The sequence below is a fragment of the Necator americanus genome, chromosome I (genome assembly GCF_031761385.1).
Source record: "Necator americanus strain Aroian chromosome I, whole genome shotgun sequence".
Taxonomy (NCBI): domain Eukaryota; kingdom Metazoa; phylum Nematoda; class Chromadorea; order Rhabditida; family Ancylostomatidae; genus Necator; species Necator americanus.
The window spans coordinates 9,173,097-9,194,506 of record NC_087371.1 but is presented as its reverse complement, the minus strand read 5'-3'; the positions used below and the strand labels follow the sequence as shown (position 1 = coordinate 9,194,506).

The 21,410-nt window shown below is 41.9% G+C and overlaps 2 protein-coding genes across 4 annotated transcripts; one reads left to right on the top strand and one right to left on the bottom strand.

Annotated features, from left to right (window-relative positions):
* Positions 1-144: 144 nt before the first annotated feature.
* RB195_004940 (uncharacterized protein) lies at positions 145-5,041 on the bottom strand (the record flags this gene model as incomplete). Its single annotated transcript, XM_064177176.1, has 5 exons — positions 145-215; positions 359-484; positions 4,440-4,552; positions 4,782-4,872; positions 4,975-5,041. 5 exons carry the CDS (start codon positions 5,039-5,041, stop codon positions 145-147), a joined length of 468 nt encoding a protein of 155 aa, XP_064034301.1.
* Positions 5,042-6,450: 1,409 nt separating this feature from the next.
* RB195_004939 (uncharacterized protein) lies at positions 6,451-20,542 on the top strand (the record flags this gene model as incomplete). Of its 3 annotated transcripts, XM_064177175.1 has the most annotated exons (26): positions 6,451-6,453; positions 6,529-6,545; positions 7,297-7,376; positions 8,876-8,986; positions 9,409-9,516; positions 10,380-10,604; positions 10,672-10,760; positions 10,824-10,881; positions 12,390-12,602; positions 12,682-12,888; positions 13,021-13,361; positions 13,414-13,542; positions 13,618-13,695; positions 14,173-14,244; positions 15,895-16,001; positions 16,062-16,179; positions 16,803-16,910; positions 16,962-17,082; positions 17,648-17,745; positions 17,955-18,010; positions 18,078-18,195; positions 18,255-18,380; positions 18,440-18,635; positions 18,694-18,703; positions 20,399-20,452; positions 20,512-20,542. In XM_064177175.1, the coding sequence occupies 26 exons, from the start codon at positions 6,451-6,453 to the stop codon at positions 20,540-20,542; spliced, it is 2,874 nt and encodes a 957-aa protein (XP_064034298.1). The 3 variants fall into 3 exon arrangements, with proteins under 3 accessions (XP_064034298.1, XP_064034299.1, XP_064034300.1); XM_064177174.1 differs by lacking the exons at positions 6,451-6,453; positions 6,529-6,545 and adding an exon at positions 7,190-7,212; XM_064177173.1 differs by lacking the exons at positions 6,451-6,453; positions 6,529-6,545; positions 18,694-18,703; positions 20,399-20,452; positions 20,512-20,542 and adding an exon at positions 7,190-7,212 and having other exon boundaries at positions 10,672-10,881; positions 18,440-18,670.
* Positions 20,543-21,410: the final 868 nt, after the last annotated feature.

The following is a 21,410-nucleotide window of genomic DNA, read 5'->3' as shown; positions in this document are numbered from 1 at the left end:
GATGAAATCGGAGCGGAGCGGGAACTTAGTTTTGAAGGAAATACAGAGAGGAATAAGAGAAAGTACGAACAATCACTATGGAATGTGAGGGAGATGAGAATTAATGGAATAAATTTGAGGATCAGTATGAGAATTACCAAAAATTCAGCCCCGAGTGTCAGGATTGGTCTGATCTGGAAGATTGTACTTGATATAGACGTCTCCGCTGTGGTCACCTACATAGAACAATACATTATTAGAAGTAGCTAAGTATGACCAAGTGATAACATATAGAAAATGTTTCTACATGAGTACTTTGAAGTCGTCGACAGCATGTCACATCCGTGATGTACATTCTAAAAAGGGAATTTCGACTCACCGAGAGTTTCCCCGCTTTGTTTCTTACATACTTTGGATGGCTTCGGACCTTTTACTGCTTCTGAGTTCTTTGGTTTTGGACCACGTTTCTTAGGAGGGCGACCGACTTTCGCTGCAGTTTGTGGTTCTTAAGAAATATTCTCATCATTAATGTTTTCTAAATTCTCGCAACCAGATAACTGTTAGATAATCATGATAACTAGCTGGAATTCACATGAACAGCAATTCCAAGAATTGCACACCTGCCAAAAGCAGTGATGTGAAAAGAGAGGAATTGGCTCGCGATATCGCGGCAGCGAGTAGAGAGGCTCCCCAAAATTTTCGCCTCCGATCATGTCTTGTGTGAGCAATGAATGAGCAATGTGAATGTAGCCTAAGGAGGTTCGTCGTCGTTGCGCAAATAGCCTGACTGTGCGTGTCCTATCACCGGTCATGCGTTGCATCGCAGGAATGTTAAAAGGATCCAGATGTCCATGAATGGTTACGAAATTTTTTGAGATAGGCTGTCATATAGTTCACAAACTAATAAGGTGTTTCCGAAAGTCAGACACATTTTTTTAAAATATAAATCTTGGTAGAATGTTTTCAGTTTTCGGCGGAAAATATCATATATCTGATTTGTAGCAAGTATAGTCGGGTCTGAACGACTTGAGGCTCGGTGCAGTTCCGTAAGTGACATCGCTCGAAGCGGTGCGATGAAGCGTTGCAGCAAGGATCCAGGAGGGACCTCTCTTACCACCAATGCAGTTTGTGGTGGTTGCTTCTCGATCCCAACCGCTTGATCCACTACGCCGCTTCGAGCGCAGCTGTTTACGCAACTGGACTGCGTTTCATCTCGTTTTGACCTGACAATACGTATTGTAGGGTCAAAACGACATGAAGCACGGTGCAGTTCAAGCGGTTGCGCTCGAAGCGCTGCCGCTTAAACTGCGCCGTGTTTCATGTCGCTTTGGCCCTACTAAAATAATATTTCTTGTCACAAGTAACGAGGATGAGGATGGTGATTGTTGTAGGTTCCACGTTTTTCTTCTGTTCTAGGTTGTCTCCATGTAAAACTTACGAATAATGTTGGCTGCTCTAGACAGATGAATACGTGGAACAGAGAGGCAAAAAAAAAAAAAAACTGGTCGTATGTATGAGAAATAGATTCGTGAGAGAGGAACCTTCTGTATCTTGAGAGGGAACTTCTGTATTTTCGATTTTTTGGAAGAAGAAGGGTTCATTTGATTAGATTTCTACACTTCTTGGGGATAACACCTATAGAAAATTCGCTTCGCTTTCCTACTGATAAACCAGATATTTCTAATATGTCATAGGTTTGAGTGCACTGTTTTTTTTAATGTCCTGTACTTCATTTTCTGTCGCCTTCTTCAGAGCCTGGAAAAATCAAAGACACGTGTAATCTACTCCCTCAAACGTTTTATATCACGGCCAAAAGTCCAATTATGAATCATAAAGAAGAATGCATCGCTGTGACCGACGAGCTGGCGCCATATCAAGACCTTTGCGGGTTTTGACCTACGGGGTCAGGGGCGGGGGCATCGTTACTAGTTACTACTAGCGGCGCAACTGTAACAGCTGGTGGTCCGCTAACATCACGATTTTGTGGCTATCAAGGTGAGCGCTATGGTGGTCTGCTTTTCTGACGTTGCTTTTAAATAATCTGTTTGCTAAGTCATATCTTGTGGGATGACGAGGCGCTTGAGAGAGTAGATTACACGTGTATTTGATTTTTCCAGGCTCTGAAAAAGGCGACGACGCCGAAACGTTAGCCAGAATAAAGATCAATAACAATCTTGATTCTGCTTAAAAAGTAGTACTCAATCAAACTCTACGATGCCAGGATTCAAAGAAGGCCGAACTTGGAACTTACTCAGCGAGTACGAGAATTGCTGGAAAATGGAAACGATGTAACAAGTGTCCATCTCAATTGGTTTTCAATGCTGGGGGATATAAATGATACTACGACATCGTGACGAGAACGATAGGATTCTCCTCATAATAAAAAGTGGAACTATAAAATGTATGTGAACAACTTAATGATTCTACGAAAATTTGAGGAAATTTCGACAAAAAGTTGTGTATAATTTATGCACTCTAGTACCAATACTTCTTTCGTAACCGTTGAATTTGTCGAAGTTTCCTCGTGAGATTCGCCTTTTAAAGGCACCACCTCACGAATCTGAGGTGGTACGGATTTCAGGTGGAGTATTCGTATACGGGATTGTAGATTATGGAAAGGGAGGTGATTCCGTCCATTTCTTCCTAATTGCCGTAAAAAACGGCCCAGAAGATACGGCGAGTGCACAAGGCTGGTGCGCTCCAGTCGAACCCCCTGTAGGAAATAGTGCGCCAGAACGCCTGAAGCCGTATCTTCGGTGCCGTTTTTTTACGGCAATTAGGAAGAAATGGACGGAATCACCCTCCTCTCCATAATCTAATCGATCCCGTATACGAATACCTGAAATCCGTACCACCTCAGATTCGTGGGGTGATGCCTTTAAGTGACCAGAAAAGAACGTACATAATAGTCAGTTGAAAATATCAGTAAATTTACACATGCAGTAAGAGGGAAAAGCATAAATTCTGCCTACAATATGTCTATAATATAGCATATATACTGCCTCTAATATCTACGTATCTAGTGCTTAAAATCCGCCAAAAACAACAGGTTTTTTTGAAACGGAGGGTGAGAGGAAACTGGTGTCAGCTTGTGCACTTAATAATCACAATAAGGGTATTGCTAGACTACTGTATACCACCTTGAAAAAAGACCCTTGCTGGCACCACTCACCACTGCAATTCGCGATGGGCTCACCTCCATCCCAGCCGCTGGCTCCACCGCGCTGCTTCGGGCGCAGCCGCATGCGCAACTGCACCAAGTTTCATATCGTTTTGACCCGGATATACCCAATTCTAGCTATCATCATTTCACACAGTCGTCCCTTTGTAGATTTAGGCTTTAAAAAACTAAAATCTGATATAACCACATTTAGAGACACTGCTTTCAACCTACTACCATAGGTGCCATAGGGAGAAGCCGGACCCTCCTTAGGTGAAGGGGGTTCAGCTCATGGGGTGCAGCTCAAGTGAAGGGGGTCCTTTTGCCAACCCGCCCAAAAGTGAAAGGGGCAATTTCGCCAACTGTTTAAAAGTGAAGGAGGTTCTTTCCTCAACCGTTCAGAAATGAAGGGGATCAGAGCTCCGGCTGTGACTATCGCATCTATGCCTATTACGGTCAAACAAAATCTTTGGAGAAACTGCAGAGAACCAGAACAAATGCCACATTATACTGAAGAAATTCTACTTATTCCCATATATAATTTAGTGTCTACACAGCACCGCAACTATAGGCGAAGAATAGAAATAGAATAAAATATACGAATGACCGCTGAAATTCACTTATGTACAAGCTGACCTCACATTTTGTCGAAATCTAAGATTGTGTAAATAAGACTTCAACTTCAATTAAAATCTCATAGCCTATTTATTACGCTGAGCAATTACAACTTGCCAATCTTTGAATCGTTTTCTTCTTCAATCGATACGAAAATAGATCAACATATTTTAGATTCACTGTGTGATGTGTTAATATGGCAGTTAGATTTCGTAAATCCTACATTTTCGAAAACAATTTCGATCTGTGGATTTCAAATTTGTTTCAAAATCTACATAAAATAGCATCTACGGATATTTCGGCTTCGATCAAGGTGATCTGGAGCCGGAAGGCCGATGGTCACCGTTTTGACCGCCATCTACGCTCCATACGTCCTCACCTGGCCGGCTGGTAGCAGTAAGTTTGCTATATGATTTTATTGAATATTCTTCACGCTTCTGAATAGTTCTAAGTAAAAAATAGTGTTTTAGTGATATCCTTTCAGATATCAGGACCAAGAAATCGTACATAAAGATTTAATGCAGCAATTATTGCGTAGCAGGGGATATAACGCAACTCATCCACTGTAACAGGTTATCTCTAATGTTTTAAAACACGTTGTCGAACGTTGCGGTGTTAAATCAAATTCCCTCGCTCAGGCTGTAAGTTATTAGAGTATCAGAAAGACGATGATGCCATAACTTACCCCGTACACCTAGCTTCCGACTGTCTTGCAGTTCAACGCCCGGAATCTCACGACAGAAAGTGCGCTTGTGAGAAATGAAGAACATCAAACTGCGGAATATTTCTCCACAGGATCTGAAACTGTTAAAAAAGATAAAAAATGAGAGTCAGAGCAACATTTTGATAACTGAAGGAGTGATCATTGACCAAGAAACAGAAGGAACGTGGAGAAAGAAGAAAAGGAACAAAGGGAAAAACAGAAGAAAATACAGATCATTACTGAGATGTTTCAGCAAAAGCAAGCAAATATTACAGAGGAAACGTATGGATATATCGTGAAGCTAAACTGCCGACATCCTTATACCTGCACTCGAATAGCGGCTGACATTCGTTGTCCAGAATCGTTTTTCCTCGTGGCGAACACTTCTCATAGTACTCACGATAGGCTTCAGCATCTGTAACAAGGTCCTCCTTATAGCCAGCCAATCGACCAATACATGTCTTTCTTCGACTGAAAAAAAGTCATGAAAAAAGACAGTAGGGAGTTTGAAACCTACCTAAGCCTCTGGGTACTTCGTCATCAAAGGATGAAATAGCGTCGGATGGAGAAATTTGCTTATCCATAAGTTCGTCGTCAAATATTCATGCCGAAGCTCCAGAAACGTAGAATGTGTTTGTCTGAAGACGGACGGTAAATAACCGAACTACAATTTTGAGATGTGAAAGGTGCGTCCAAGTGTAGTAGGGTCAAAACGACATGATGCACGGTGCAGTTGCGTAAGCGGCTGCGCTCAAAGCGATGCGGTCGAGGTTAGAATATAGGGAGGAGGGACCCTTGCTGACACCGCTCCTCGTTGTAGTTTGCGATGGTGCAATCTCGATCCCAACCGCTAGTCCCACCGCGCCGCTTCGAGCGCAGCCGCATACGCGACTGCACCATGCTTCATGTCGTTTTGACCCTACTATAAACTTTGAGTAATGATCTGTGATTATCCGTAAAATTTGTACCATATACTGTCATCAATAAAAATAGGAAGAAACGAATACAATGAAGTGTGGTATCACTGTAGAATAGGGGGACCATTCCTGAAGAATAGGAAAACCTTCAAATCTACTAAAGTCTTCCAGTAGTGATGTCTTGAGCATATGTCTTCATCTCCAATCATTGGTCTGTCTCAGCTTTCTAAAATTTCTTTCTCAACTCGTCAAGGTGTTGCTCGTCTTAATCTTATAAGGAGGGGATTACAATATCTTTGCACAATTTTAAGCAGTCGAGTCTAGCTGGTTTCGATCTTGGAATCAAAATAGGAAGTGTACGAATAACTAAAACAGGAGGCAGGACTTGGAATCGCATACGCTCACCACAGGACATTGCTGAAGAACCAAATTAATGAAGTGACACAGTACATAGCCGAGTTACAACGACCTAAAGTGCAGCACACGTGGTTCACGTTGCGTAAGTGACTGCGGTCAAAGCGTCACATGTCACTGGCGGTTGCGATCGAGGCGAGACCCTCGCCTACTGCAATCGCACCGCAGTCTTGAACAACCGCTTACACGAGCGCTTCAGTTTTCTTAAACCCAAGTATGTCAACGATTACCCACTAAATGTAGCGAATACGTGCATAGAATCATTTGAATTGGGATCAAAATAACAAAAGTGAACGTTATGTGCTTACCTAGTATTGCTAATCGTCCTAAAAAAAGGGTTTATCCCTGCAAAGTATGTTGGAACGAGCTCCTCGTACGAGCCTCGGTCCACTCAGCAGCCTATTCACTGGTTTTATTTGAAGAAACTTATGAGGATACCTCATTGATCTTCCACCGCTCGCACGTAGATGCAGGGCGTGCAGAAGGGTGGAGCCTTCTAACGTACCTTGTAGGGACGAAAACCGCTTCCACGCCGTTCTTTTAGGACGATTAGGGGGAATTGAGCGGGACCACGTTCATTTTCGTAATCTACAGCCCAATCTCAAAAGTTTCCGTGCGGCTTCCACAATACGTCAATTTGGTGATACGCCGCCTTCAGGTTTATGGTAGAATCCGCCACGAATTGTGTCCGATGAACATTGGTCGATAACCGTCATCAAGTGTTCAGTGATTTCATACAGCCGGCACTGGTTCCAAGGTGAGCGCATTTTGTAGAAACTTCTTGTGAAATTTAGATAGTAGGACAGAAAAAGTTCAAAAAATAAAATAAATAAATATCCGAGTCGGAAGCAACTGAGTTCTGCGCTATGAACTGAGTTCTGCATGTACAGTCCGGACGATGCTGTTCTATTCATGTACAGATAACTGAGACTCTTATGAACATAGTTACTAACTTGATATTTTCACAGTATATCAGCTCACTACTTCTAGTTTGTGATGTTCGACGTTGATGTGAATCAGCAACATCGTCTTCTGATCCGTAAAATATCAGAAGTAGGCGACTTCTCACTGATGGGTCCCGGACAGAATAGCCAGTGAATCTGCTCATGTTACGAAATAGGTATTCGTCGTTGCAAGGATTTTCTTTTTCAGTTTTCTTCTGCTCCGTTAATTTCCTTTGCCTCCGTCACTTTGTCACTGATGCCGCTTAGGTGGACATGAATGAATTCACCTGAGGCTAATACAACTGTGCTGAGCGCCGAGGAAAAATATCCTCGGAAAAATTCCCTCTAGATCATTTGAAATTGGAGAAAGTATGCTATCTTTGTTCAACGAGAAATACGGCACTGTTGGGGTTCTTATTTCGTTTTTCTCGTCCCCTTCTTTTCAGAGCTGTCGAGGATGAGAGTGAAGAACTGTCCCAAGTATGAAATCCTTTTGTTCTATCATTTACAACATATTTATTCGAATTCTTACTGACTGAATTCGTAACATTTTTATTTCTTCAGGAAATTGGTGTTGATGGAGCTGGACGGTCTCCTCGATGATACTCAATCGGCGGCTGACCGCTGTAATTCTACTGATGCTGGTATGTTCTTCTTGGTGAAGGTCATGTTGGTAGCCTTTAGTGTAGCTTCTGTAGCATTTCTCTATTTCTTATTTCTGTGGGTTTTCTCTACTTTTTTCTTTGAAATCCATATTTCAAAGTTGTCGTGGAGGAGGAAATAGCTCACTATTAAATATCTCAAATTTCTCTTTCTCAAGCTTTTTCGAAGCGAGACATGGTTTTCAAGTAATTTTTCTTCACAGATAGTTCGTTGGTTTGTGTTGTGGCAAACTACATTGATGTTCATAAACAATGTTGAGAACAAGGGATGTCTATATTTTCAAGTTTTTGGTGGTAACAGCTGCAACTTTTTTTTTTATGGATTAGAAGGAGCTACAGAAGTGTTTTGCCCATGGCTTTCCAGAAAGACAGATAGAGACTCGAAAAGGAACCAGTGCATTTTTATCAATGATTTTTCCTTCTTGTTTCCTTCACGAAGTTACTTATTAATGTGTGTGACCCACTACTCCATGTTCTTTTCTATAGCGGCGTGCTGATAATCCTTGGTACTTAATTTTGCTCTGAGCGGCCTGCGCATCATCTGGTGAAGGCTAGACAGTAATGAGAAGAAGTGCATCCGGAATGGAGAAAATGCGTGTTTTACCTTTATAACAAATGCGTTGTTATCCCGCGCGCGAAAGCTATAGTCGGGTCAAAACTACATGAATCCTGAGTCTAGCTGCGGTGCATTTGCGTACGCTATCGAAACGGCGCGGTGGAGGCAGCAGGTTGAACTGAGGTGGGATCATCGCAAACTGCAGTGACGGGTGGTGCCAGCAAGAGTTCCAGGGGTAAAGTGTCGTGGGGGGCATAAGTGGCGCCCTTTTTTCTCGAAGTAAATAATCAAATCAGTCAGGCCCCTAGGGGCTAAACATTAGTCTTAGAAGATCTATGACATGTAAACTTAAATTACTAGGAGAAAAAAGTAAGTTAGAGCTTCGAGAAATAAGGGCGGGCACTCAGTGGTTCCTATGGAGCACGTTAGAACGCACCACGATTTTGCACGCCCCGACTCCCTCAGCAGCATTCATTGGTCCTACCTGAATAGGACCAATGAATGCTGCTGAGGGAGTCTAAGAGGACCTCATAGATTTCCGACCGCTCGCTCGTTGACGCGGCGCGCATGCAAGAGTGACCCTTCTAAAGTACCCCATAGGAACAAAAGGCATTTTCCACGCCGTTTTACAGAACGATTCGAGGGGATTGAATGGTACCATGCTTACATTTGTAATCTATTATACAACCCTTTCTCTACATTGTCCCGCAAAGACCCAAAGATCGTCAATTTCGTGATATGCCACCTTTAAATAGTTTACATTGAAATTCAGAAATGTAAGTAGAGTGCTTCCTACTGACTGTCCGATACATCTGCCTCCAGTTAAAGAAGCGCTTCAGCTCTGTATTTCTGTTTTACTCCTCATTTCCCATGTTCTTGTTTTGTTTGTGTTCATTCGTTGTGAAGACAATTCTGCTAAATTTAGATCAATGCAGTTTCCCTAAAAAGGAGAATTACGACGAGTTCCTGAATTCATCAGAGGGCATTATTAAGAAAGCTGCGAGTAGCATAAGGGTGAAAGCAACCACGAAAACAGGTGAACTTTCTAGCAAGAAATGAGATATGAGCTAAATGTTAATTCGTGCACTATAGTATTTCATGCACGTTAAAACCTGTATCCTCATATTCTCGTCTGATATCCTCTGCTGATCAAAATTAAAGGACCGGCCATAAATTTCAAAACTACTGCATCAAACGTGCATGCGTTCTATGTCTTCACAGAATTGCATTTGAGTGATAGTCGTTAGGTTTATAAGCAGCACAGAAGTATATATAAGTAGCAGATAAGCAACGTTTAAATTAAAATTGGCTTGATTTTAATTTTCTTCGGGGCGCTGGTATTTTGAGTGAAATGCTTTGATTCATGTTGAACTTTCTCTTGATGTAGAAATAGAGTAACAAGTAGTGGCAACAGCAGCCTTCGCTTGTTATCTCATGCAGTTGTTGAATTTCTTTCAGAAAATGTCGCTTCAAAAAAGCAAAAATCCAAAAAGATCGGAAGTTCCAGTTCTCGTCCCGTCTCCGTCGTGAAGCTCACCGCTAACGAGCCTCCTCCTAGGAAACGAGGTCAGCGAAGGGTCGTTAACAATCAGTGCAACATTGAAAGGTTGCGAGTCGACAGTCGGCTGTACTTCATTAATGCTTCATATACCATGCTAATATTTTCCTCATCCCCGCTTTTTCTTCACTTTGTTTAAAAGATGTTTAAAATTACCGAGAGCGTGCATTTTATAACTTTTGAGAGATTTAGAAGCAATATTCGAGGAAACTTTCGTTACTTATTCTTTCTAGTAGTAGGTGGGATAAGTTTGCGGCCTGAACGTGCTCAGAAGCGTATTGTTCTCATAGGCGACTAACCCGAATTCCATGTTCGATAACGCATTCGTACATTTTTTTGTTTTGGTCGACAACAATCAAATGGTTCGTGTAGACAACGAAATTGCGCTTTTTCTGCTGGCATTTTGCCCGTGGAAGACCTTAACATGGTCATGCAAGATGTGGGAGTGAGTCTATGAAGATTTATTATGACTTTTAATAGATGTCTCCCGTGCTGTATCGGTAGTTAGTTGGCTCGGCAATAAGCACTTCCAAGGAAACACTGGCCTACATTTGCTACTAAGCTGAGGAAAATGACCGCTGGAAGAAGTGAAGGAAAGAGTACGGTAAGAGATCAAGGATCCAAGGTCCTTTGATGCGACCTCGTGCTAGAAGGACGAGGAAAACGTGGAGGTGCATCTACGAATCCATTTTCATCACACGTCACTGGATGCAGGGTGCAGATTTCTGTTCCCTGTATCAGTCTGATAGCTAGTGAATTCTCAATTAGCTGTGCGAAGCATTGTAGAAGAGGAAGGGAAGAGAGCCAAAAAACCCAACGAAAAATTGAGTATCTATTTGTTTTTACTTCTTTGCTATTTCCCTACCTGTAGGTCGTCCTCGCAAACATCCGGAAACTGCGAAGCAGACGCAATTGGATGCCAGTTTTGCCACTACGCCAAAAACACAAGCGTTGTTTCGTAAGTCTGTAAAGTCTACGAAACAGTGCAAAGGAGCTGCTGGACGTCAAATTCGCGGGAGAAGGAAAGTCGGTGTTGGCGAAAGAATGAAAGGAAAGGAAAACAGGAAGCAGAAAGAGCCTTATAAGAAGATTCGAGGTGCTGTGTTTTTTTCGTGTTTTCTCTTTTGTTTTCGTGAAAAGTTTGTTTGATTTTCTCTTTCCAGGTGTTACTTCTAAAACTGGTTCGAACACTCAAAATGTTTGTACATCCAGGGTCCCAACTGCCTTAAATAGGTCGCGATCCATGAAGAAGGTGAAGGAACATGGAATGTCCGTCGAATCGCATAACCTCTTAAAACAAAGCAAGGTAGTTGAGGCTGCGAAGAAGAAAGAAGAAGGAAACAAACAAAAAAGGAAGTACAGGAAAAGGCGAGGTGAGTGTGGCCTGTGCTTTTCATCATTTCTTCACTTTCTTCAAGAGTATGGGATAGCATTAGACTACAGTTGGGTTCAGCACAGATAGTGTGGTATTTGTACTCTGTATTCAATTGCTGCACCTGCATTTTAACAACTCCTCTATTCTATGACTTTTAAACTTTCTCCATTTGTGATTAAATAGCTATCTCTGACTATAGTAGGGTCAAGTCCCAAGTTCGACATTCTTTGAATCTTGGCATTGTGGAGTTGAATCATAGCACTACATTGTTAGTGATACAGTATGGCCAGTATGACTTGAAATACGGTGCAGCTGCGTAAACGGCTGCGATCGAAGGTGTACGGTAGAGCGTAGCGGTTAGGATCGAGGAAGGACCTTTATTAGCACCATTAATTGCTGAAATTTGCGATGGTGTCACCTCGATTCCTGCTGCTTTCTCGACCCGCTTCAAACGCAGACACTTACGCAACTGCTCCATACTTTTCGTCGTTTCGACGCTCTTGAACATAGATACGATAGTCGGAGCCGGTGCTGTGACCCCCTTCATCTTTGAACGGTTGGGGAAGGGATCCCCTTCACTTGAGCTGCACCCCATGGGCTAAAACCTCACCTGAGGAGGGTCCGGCTTCTCCCTATCGCACCTATGGTCTTGAACAATAAAGCGCAGAAAAGTATCCTGGATTCCATGGAGCGGCACAGGAAAACTATGAGGATGGCCTATAGCTGCGCTAAAATAGCGCCGTCTACGCTGCAGTCAGAGTCGGCTGCACCCAAGCAACACGGGTTCCTCATTCGTCTCATCGTGGGCTTTTTTAAGATTTTTTTTGGATCTAGCTCTTAAGCACCATCGTCTACCTCTTTCCAACATCACTTCGTCATGTCTTTTGTAACTATGTCTTCTGTGTCTGTAATTATTTGACTAAAAGGCTTTTTTCTTCAGTAGTGTGGATAGTTCAGTAGTAAGCGGAGTAAGTGGGCCAAATAAAATTACCGCAGGTGGTACCAATTAAATTGCTTGAACCTCTTGGCGGTACAAATTGTCTGTAACCTCAGCTCGGTAGCCAATGAAGCGTGCTACGTAAGGTAGTCATTTTGCGACTTTTCTCTTCTCTTCTCTCTCAAGGACTTAGAAGTTCAGATATGAATGCCTTCCGGATGCTTCCTCTTTCGCAAGGAGATTCTCATCGTTCGAAATGTTATTTGTGAAACCCATCTTGCATTCCGCGTCCTTCAGCCTCAAGACATAGAGGAATAGAGAATAACTAAAATGAAAACTGATTCAAAAAAAGGGCAAATGTTGGGAGTATGCCTTTTAATGAATGCGTGGGAAAAAGTATAGTTGGCTCATTCTTTAAAAGTATGTAGTTGTTAGTTACAAATTCAGACCTGTTTCGAAATTGTTTGAGCAGGAATTTTATCTTTTGAAAAAGCAGCACAAGGATTTTCTGTCCATTCAAATATGTGAGCCTCTTGGTTAGTATTCGATAGAGGAGGATTGTTTTTCAGACATAAGTACAAAACCGCTGGCGGGGTCACAAACTAATGTGAAACTCATGGCCACTCGGATTTTAACTAGGTTTGGCCGTAATGTGAAGCGAGTGCAAAGGTATGGAGTGGCTCTCGAGTTACGCCAACCATGGGAACGAAAAAAGGTAGCAGATGTGAGGATTGTGAAAGAAAAGCAACAGGAGAAATCACGTGAGAAAATATGTGCGCGTGGTATGTTCACTGTTCGCTATTATTTGTGTTCGTTTTTCATTTTAACGCAATATATTTTGGAGAAACTGTTTTATTCTAGATTCCGAGTTTAAATTTGCGTCGATGAAGATGACGAAAGCATCTGCAAGTGCGGGTGTGAAAGTAAACGTTAAAAGAGCACCCGGCGAACAAGATTACGTCATCGAAAGGGAGATGGTGAATAAGAAAGTAGATTCCAAGATATTCAAGAATTTTCAAGAAGACTCTAATGTAAAGAGTCACGAGGTGTCAGCTGTACGAGAAGAAGGTGAGTGCTATTCCTTTACTTTCCGATAGAGACCATGTGGCTGGTTTCCGCAGTCCTCTGTCCTATTTTTTCTTCTTAACTGAATGTTATTTCCTTCTACTCTTTCTGATACATTTATTTTGAATTTTTAAGCGAATCTTCACACTAGCAGGGAAATGAGTGCCGCTGAAGATGTAGTGGCGGAAAATATTGCTGAGGAGGGAGATAGCACAATTGTGCAGGAAGCAGTTCGTCCTGCACTCCGAGCAGTGAGAAACTCAAAACAACGACAGCGGGAAATAAAGAGAGCAACAAGAGATGCCGAACGTAGAGTGAAGTTAGAGGAAATACAGAAGAAAAGAGAGGCAAGAAAATTGAAGAAAGAAATGAAGGAGAAATTACTGAGAGCGAAAAGAGAACGACGAGAAGCGGAAAGAAAAAAACTGGAAGAGGAACAATTGGAACTTAAGAGGAAGAAACGAGCCATTACGACGGTGCGTTCCTAGTACTTTCCGTTTATTTTCCTGCTGTTATGCTTTATCCTAGTTGAAAAAATCGACTGATGAACGGAAAGTTTTCGTTCCAAGCCCATGTGATGATGTCATGCCGATTGTTGATATGAGTTTTTGTTGGCGGATTTTTGTTTCCGGCAAAGTTTTTCTGAATCGATGGCTAGTACGGATTTCATTGTATTCGTTTTATTTTTGTTTCTTCTTGGAGCAATATTCTATGTGTTATATATGCTTTTAGATTCTCCACGAAATTCAGTCCTATCGTTATGGGGTTGTCGCGTATTATGTAGTTGAGAATAGTGAAGACAAGACACAGGCATGAATGATTAGTATTATTTTTTATTTCATTTTATGCCACTTAGTTTTTAGCATTTAAATACGGTAGAGAAACTATTACGCTCTCTTCTAGAAGAGTATGGCCGGGACATTTGTCTTAATTCAGATACAGACGATTTTGGTGGTGATCCTAGCAGGTTCGTATGAGTAGGACTCTACGGAAAGCGAAAAGTGAAGTAACCCAACGAATCTGTCGTCACTTCCTGTTTTAGCATGCTTTGAATTTCTTCGTGTTTGAATGAACAACATTAAAAACGCTCGATTTTAAATGGTACTAAAAGTGAAGCATTGAAATTAAATCACATTCTTAAAACTGGATTTTAGATTTTATCTAAAACTAAAACGTGGTCAGAACGAGGTGCATCTTATCCACCTCACTTCTTTCTTCAGATCTTATTCTTTCTCCTAGGTCCGCTAGTGCTCTGTTTCTCTCCTAAGTGAATCATATTTTTTTCAGGGTCTTCTATATGTGCAGGATATTTACAACCCATTCGCAGGCCTACCGGAAGAGGCGTACTTTTTAGAACTGGTAGGAACTTTATCTTATTTTCTCGCTTTTTTTAAATATCCGATTGTCAGTACTGTATACTGGTGTATATGGAATGTTATGTTTTTGTTACATGCTGTCACTGTAGATAGTCGTTTTATAATGTTGCACTTCCGATTTCGTATGTTTGAATTCGGCAGCCACGTGATATCACGCGGGGAATCCCTCTATATAAGGAGCTCGCTCGGTTCGTGTTGTAGCCGAACCACTAGTGTGTGAGAGGTTGTCAACAGGACACAGAGCTCCCTTGGGCCTCAGCGGAAGGATCCAAGCCTAAGCGGTTGAGAAGGCGTGCGTGGTGCCAGAGCGATTGGTGCAGGACTAGCTGCACACACCTGTTAGCTGCATACTTCTAACCCTCTAATTGTGTCTGTGTATTAAGGCTTATACTCAGCCGGCTACCTTGTGTGTATTGAAGAGAATGAAGGGACAAGGTGTTTCACTACTTATCATAGGTGCGATAGGGAGAAGCCGAACCCTCCTCAGGTGAAGGGGGTTTAGCTCATGGGGTGCAGCTCAAGTGAAAGGGGTCTTTTCGCCAACCACCTAAAAGTGAAGGGGTTTAATTTCGCCAACCCTTCAAAAGTGAAGGAGGTCCCTTCCTTAACCGTTCAAAAGTGAAGGGGGTCAGAGCACCGGCTCCGACTATCGCATCCATGCTACTTATTACTTTCAGTTGGGGATGAAACGCCCCAACCTCAACACCATTCTTGTTCACAGATAGAGGAAAAGTTCTAGTCTGCTTTATATCACGTAATGAATCAGTTATTGATTGCTATTTTCACATCTCCCACTTACTAATCTACTAATTGTATGTGTAATGCGTTATTTTATTTCCAGTTATTAAAAAGTGTATTTAAGTTGTGCGGAACAACCTTTTTTCTTCTCAACTCTTTCTACTTAATAGTCGATGAGAAAGTATGCGCGAATAGCGAGAGGTTAAGTGAGAATCCTGGCTTGTAAAGGATTCGTGGCCCTCTTTGTTCAGGTTCTGGGATTTTTGAACCGGTCTTACTATACTAAACCTCATGTTTCGCCATAACGGCCTGTGTACTGAAGAGATATAACTAAAGTAAAGTGTTTGGTGTTAATCAATCCGCTTGGGATGCGCCAACGCATTCACTTCGGTTCAGAATTTTTCCAGGTTCACGAGCGTGTGTCTAGTCTATATAGTGACTTGCGGGGTCTACCCGATGCATCACGTCAGTGTTGTTATCCTTTCAAACATGACATACCAAACTATCGTCCTCAGATGGATGAAATGGTTCGTTGGGACTGGGGCGGTTTCGAATCATCGATCGATCGTGCAGACACGGTTGAAGGGAAATACCTATGAAACTCAATAGCAAGAATGATTACTTGTAAGAATAGGTGACTTTATTACTTGCAGTCAAAAACCCATCAAGCCCAATTTTCTCACTTTAGATGTTTTTCTCGGCCAGTTTGAGCTCGTTGACTTAAGCTTAAACTTTAACCCACTCCAAACTAGTGGAGATTTGTTCTAACTCAATTTTCAGTGGTGCACGTGTATCAGTGTAGAACCAAAGTTTTCCTCCAGAAACGAAGTTTCATGCATTTGCATGGGAAACAAATCACTAGTTAGGTAACGTAGTCATACAACTACTCTTTCAGCAGTCGGAAAGAGGTCGGAGCTGTATGTTCCAAACGATCACAGACGCTCGTTTTGTCTCATCCACTGCACAGTCTCCCACTTTCTTCTACTATGTTGTTATATTGCGGTAGCTGAGCATTTGTATTTGAAAACTGCACGAAGTTAAGATATTCTGTGTCATTTCCAGTGAGTCAGCATCTTTAAAAGATATATGGACACATTATCCTGAACCTTCGGCCGAAAAGAATGAAAAGAAGGCGTGGAGTCTCGGTACAGTAGGACGTCTGGCCGCTGATATATTATCAGTGGGTGGAGTTGGCTAGTTTTTAGTCGTTTTTTTCTCTTTTCTTGTCTATTTTTATTGATCAGTTGAATAGCATATCTATTTCTCTTTCTAAACTGCACGTATCGTTATCTTAGGGCTTCTTTTAGGTGACAAAGATGTGCAGGATTTTCATTCTCGTTACCGCATCAGTGTCAATTAATTCTCTTTCTTAATCCAAAAGACAATTTACCATTATTTATTAATTATTACTCGAAGTCTACTACTTAGCACACACTGAATGTTGCGGAATCTAAGTGAATACATCTACATTTTATCTGCAAAGATAAGTACTAGCGCGCTGCGCATGTCGATGTAACTAGAATAGTATTTGGAGCAAAAAAGTGCTTACTGTAGTTAGAAACGTCTTCTGAAGGTATAGGAGGTTTTTTCTTTTTTTTTCTCTTTCTCATCTAGTTTCTTTCGAAATGTTTTCGCTTCTTAGAACAATGCTCTTTCGTATCTCGTAGTCTGGAATGTTTGGCAGCACCCTGCGTGACTGTTTCCGTCGGTCTCTTCACTTCTCTTCTTTCTTCGTAGTCCTCCTGTTATTCATATATACCAATAGATAGATTAAAAATATTCTATGCTAATAAGTTGCTTTAGATAATTGAAGTGACATATGAGGCAGGGTATACTTTCCGAAACATCGACATGTGTCACTTTCACCTGGATATGAGAACGCGCAGACTGTACTTGGACAATGCTAGTGAGGTTAGCCAATGTGAAAGTATTAGGAGAAACGTAACTCTCGATAATTTTCAGGTGGTTGTCAGCACAGAACTGAGGGAACCTTTACGTTTGGCAAGTGGTGAATATGTATATCACAACTATTGGCGGGGTTCTATTGAGTATGCACCGCTCAGTTGGCATTACAAGGGTCGTGGTGAGTGGAGCTCTGGTTATGATTTTGTCTACACAGTTTCTTTGATTCGTGCTTGAAGACAGCATACCATGAATCTATCAGTGTGAAGAGCTAGAGATGGGATGGTAGATTGCTGGATCAGAGGTGGTTCCGCTCATCTCTTGCTGATCGTCGTAAGAAACGGCGTGGGAACCACTTTGGTTGTTAAGAAGTACGTTAGAGCGCCCCTCTATGCACACGTTCCGGTCTCCTTAGCAGCTTATTCATTGGTTTTATTTGAATGGGCCGGTGAGAAGACATCACTGGTCTTCGACCGATCGCCTTTGGATGCGGCGCGTGTACAAGGGTGACGGGTTGCAACTGAAATCTTCTTTAAAAACGTTGTCTTCCACGCCGTCTCTTACGACGACCAAGGAGAGATGAGCAGAATCACCGCTGATCCCGCAATTTACAAATCTAGCTCTAAATTTTCCCGCGAATTTCTTCACCGCGTCAGATTACGCTGTCTTTAAATGGTGGAGTGTAGCCAGAATTGCCGTTGTCAATCTCGTTGCTCACGACTACATGGTTCTCTTGGCTATTTCAGAGAGTATCATGCGAGTAGCCGACTGCGCTGAAGTTTTGTTTTACATAATGGTGGATATGTTGGGTTTGCTTACATGGCGTGGATTGGACAATCATCAGGTGAGGGTGTCAGAGTTTTAAGGAGAAGGTTGATGTAACTGTTTTTTCTTCATTTAACGGCTCTCACACTGTAAAAGGTTAATTAAATCGGAAGTGGGAGGTGTTAAGCGCACAATAACAGTTGTGCAGTGTGTGCGATGTGTACCATCAAAGATTTTTAGTAACTAGATCTCAAAAAAAAAAGCTCGACTTAACTTAATAATGTTCAGACTACGAAACACAAAGAAGGATTTGTCGAGCAGAATCGAAAGCAGCTACCGGTCCCGTTAGTTCTTCTTCTTTTGAGTTAATACCTTTGCGGTGATGTCTTTTGGTCGTATGATGATCTCCAGTCTAATCGATTACTGGAAAATAGTTCGCCGAGCGCAGGCTATCGATGTAAGCAAGCTACGACGCCAGGACGACTATCTCCTTCTTGATGGTATCCGCGGAGGAGCAACAGTTTCTATAGTGAGTTGTTCAAGCTTGATACTACTGCATCACATTCTTCCGCTTATTAAATTTTTCAGTTGGATTTCCGTGCACTGTTTACTAGACTGCTTGCATTGTACAAGGTTTTTGGTGGCGTTGCGGATGAAGATACGCCGTTTGATTTCGAAGTTGTGGATGATCTTCTCAAAAGAAGTCCAGAAGAGGTACTCTTCTAGTTTCTGTCCGAATTTGTCTTTCTTATCTGGAGACGTTCCTTTTTCAGCAACGTTTGGTAGAGCTATATAAAGAAGCTGAAATGCTCAGATACAGGCTGGAGGCTCTAAGAGCTGACTATGATGCGTTAATAACACGAAAAGCATTTGCGCAGAAGAACGCGGCACAGACGGAGAGAGAGCGTGCGTTGGCCGCACAACACCGATCCGATATTAAGGATCGAGTCTACGATGATGCAGATGCAAGTGCGTTTTCATCTGAGGATTCTGACGACGACTAATGACAGTCCGTATTCGTTTGCAGTACTCTCCGGGTTTGCTACGGCTTTTTTTTTTTGAAATTTCACATACCAACATCTAAAGACCTATTCTTATGTATATGTCTTCGTTAGATGTCATGTACTGATTCTATTCTCGTTCTCACCACCTCAAGCTTTGATTTACGTTGAAGTAATACTTGATCTCTACATGAGCTCTCATTGATGTTCTATTTTAGTTTATTTTTGCTCATTAGCTGTAGACCTCGTTTAAAAATCCCATAACTATTTGTGAATTGCTAGAATAGGTGCATTTAGTGTGCCTAGAGTTTGCTTAGAAATGTCATATTTTTTTCTACTTCGTACTTGATAAGCTGATCAGTAATCGCTCACACTTTTGCTTATTTTGCCTCCTCCTGTTTGGCTAACCTCATGGTTTAAATGTCCCTTTCACTTTGAATCTACAATTCCTTTCTTATTGCTTCAGTATATTCCAAATTTCTAGTACATGCAAGGTAGTCCACATAAAGTGTGACGCAAAACTATCCCCAGCTTTGCACCAGTCAATCCAAATAACAATCTTTTTTCAAATTCAATAATCACAAAATTCTACGTGAGGTCTCACACAACACATTCATGCTTCAGCACAAGTATCCAGTCTCTTCCGGAAATTCTTAAAGATGTGCGATCATTTCCGGTTCATTTTTCCTCGACCATTTCATTTTTTTGAAGCGCCTTAAAACGCTATGTATAGTAGAGTCAGAGCGACATGAAGCAGGATGCAGCTGCGTTAGCGGTTGCCCTCGAAGCGGCGCGGTGAAGATAGCGGCTCGAATCGAAGTGAGGCCATCGCGCTGCACCACACCGCTTCGAGGGCAAGAATTTTTCCAGAGCCCGTCACACTTCATGTGGACCACTCTGTATACAATTTTTTAAAAGTTGAAGTGGCCATTTTTGTTGCTTTTGTGTGCGTAATAGTTTAATGCCGTTTTATACACTATCGGCTATGGCTTCATTCAAACTCTTCAGACCCACACTTCTGAGCTCATTTCACCTAATCGTTGCGTCGGTCCTAACTTGTTCACAATACAAGCAGCTGCTATAGTCGGGTCTAAACGACTTGAATCACGAGTGTAGTTGCGGTGCATTTGCGTACGCGCTCGAAACGGTGCGGTGCAGGCAGCAGTTGGAACTGATGTGGGACCGCCGCAAACTGGAGCGATGGGTGGTGCCAGCTAGGGTTTCACCACGCTCCTAGCTGCGTACGCAATTGCGTACGTGCTTTATGTCGTTTTGACCCTACTTTATATTTTAACTGCTGTAGTGGAAGACCTATTAAGGAGCTATCTTCTTGTAAGTTTACGACAGATTTGAAGTTGTAAATAATTGGAATTCTTGGGAAACTTCACTAGAAATTAATATTGGCAATTTCAATGGAAGAGTAACGATGTATAGTCGGGTCAAAACGGCATGAATCACGAGTGTAGTTGCGGTGCATTTGCGTACGCACTCGAAACGGCGCAGTGGAGGCAGCAGTTAGAACCGAGGTGCAAACTGCGGCGATGGGTGGTACCAGCAAGTGTTTCACTACTCTCCTAGCCGCTACGCTTCACCGAAGCGCCTAGAGGCAATCAGTTTACGCAGTTGCGTACGTGCTTCACGTCGTTTTGACTCTACTATAGCGTGAGATTCAGATGGCTCTTAACATGATGTGAGATTCGTCGACGCCTGGGACGTTTCCCTAATGATCAGAGGTTTTCTTCAATATATTAGCTCAGCTGCACTCGCAGGAATATGCATTGCATTGTGCGTAATTTTGAATGAATCCGCTTTGAGGACAGTTGACTCATGTAAAATTATTTAAGTCTTGCTTGGCACGAGCTCGTTTTTGTATGAATACTTGAGTTTTGCCGATTCTGATGGTTCCTTCTCGGGTAGAGCTCGGGAGTGGTATAGTAGAGTTCGTAGAAGATGAAATCACAACGCGGAAGCGATTGGAAGGAAAGAGGCGAACGAGTTAGGATGTAGTCATCACTTATAGTTTCTGTTTATATATTAGATATTTTGTTACGAATGTATACTCTAGGAAGGTTGTGCTTCCTAGTTCTGTTTTTGATGTTATTCATAATAAAGCTTTTCAAGAGAATAGCTTATTTTTTGAATAGCGTTTTTGCCGCCGTGTCATCGTGCTTGAGAAATATCCAGAAGATAAGAAATTTACACGTAAAATGTTTGAAAAAAGGTGTAACACATTTTAAGAGAGAACTGATGTGTTCTTAGTTATTGGAAAAGGCTATTTGGTATAGTGACGTTTGTCTTGTCCTTTAACGTGATGGACTTGACCGAAAAGGATTTTCAACAATTTGTGGTGAACCCACAACAACAGCTTGAGATGAGGTGAGACATATTTTATTTTCTTCTCTTCTTTCCTTTGCTTTTCTTTTGTTACTTAGCAACATCACTCGTAGAATTTTTTGGTGATCTGATGTTTCGTTGGTAGTGTAGTTACTTTCACTTACACTTAAGTCTTATTACCTTCGAGTTAGGAGAGGTAGCTATGCGTCGTTTTATTAAAATTAAGGCGATTAATTCCACCTTTGTGTCCGCACAGGAATGAACAATTATGATTGAATTTATGAGGACGTTTCCAAGGCATTTAATATTTAATTATGTTTAAACTGAGGGTAACTCATGCAATGTAAGGTGCACCACGCAATGTGAGTCTGTCATCAACAGAGAGTAAAGAGAGGTGGGTAACTGTTGG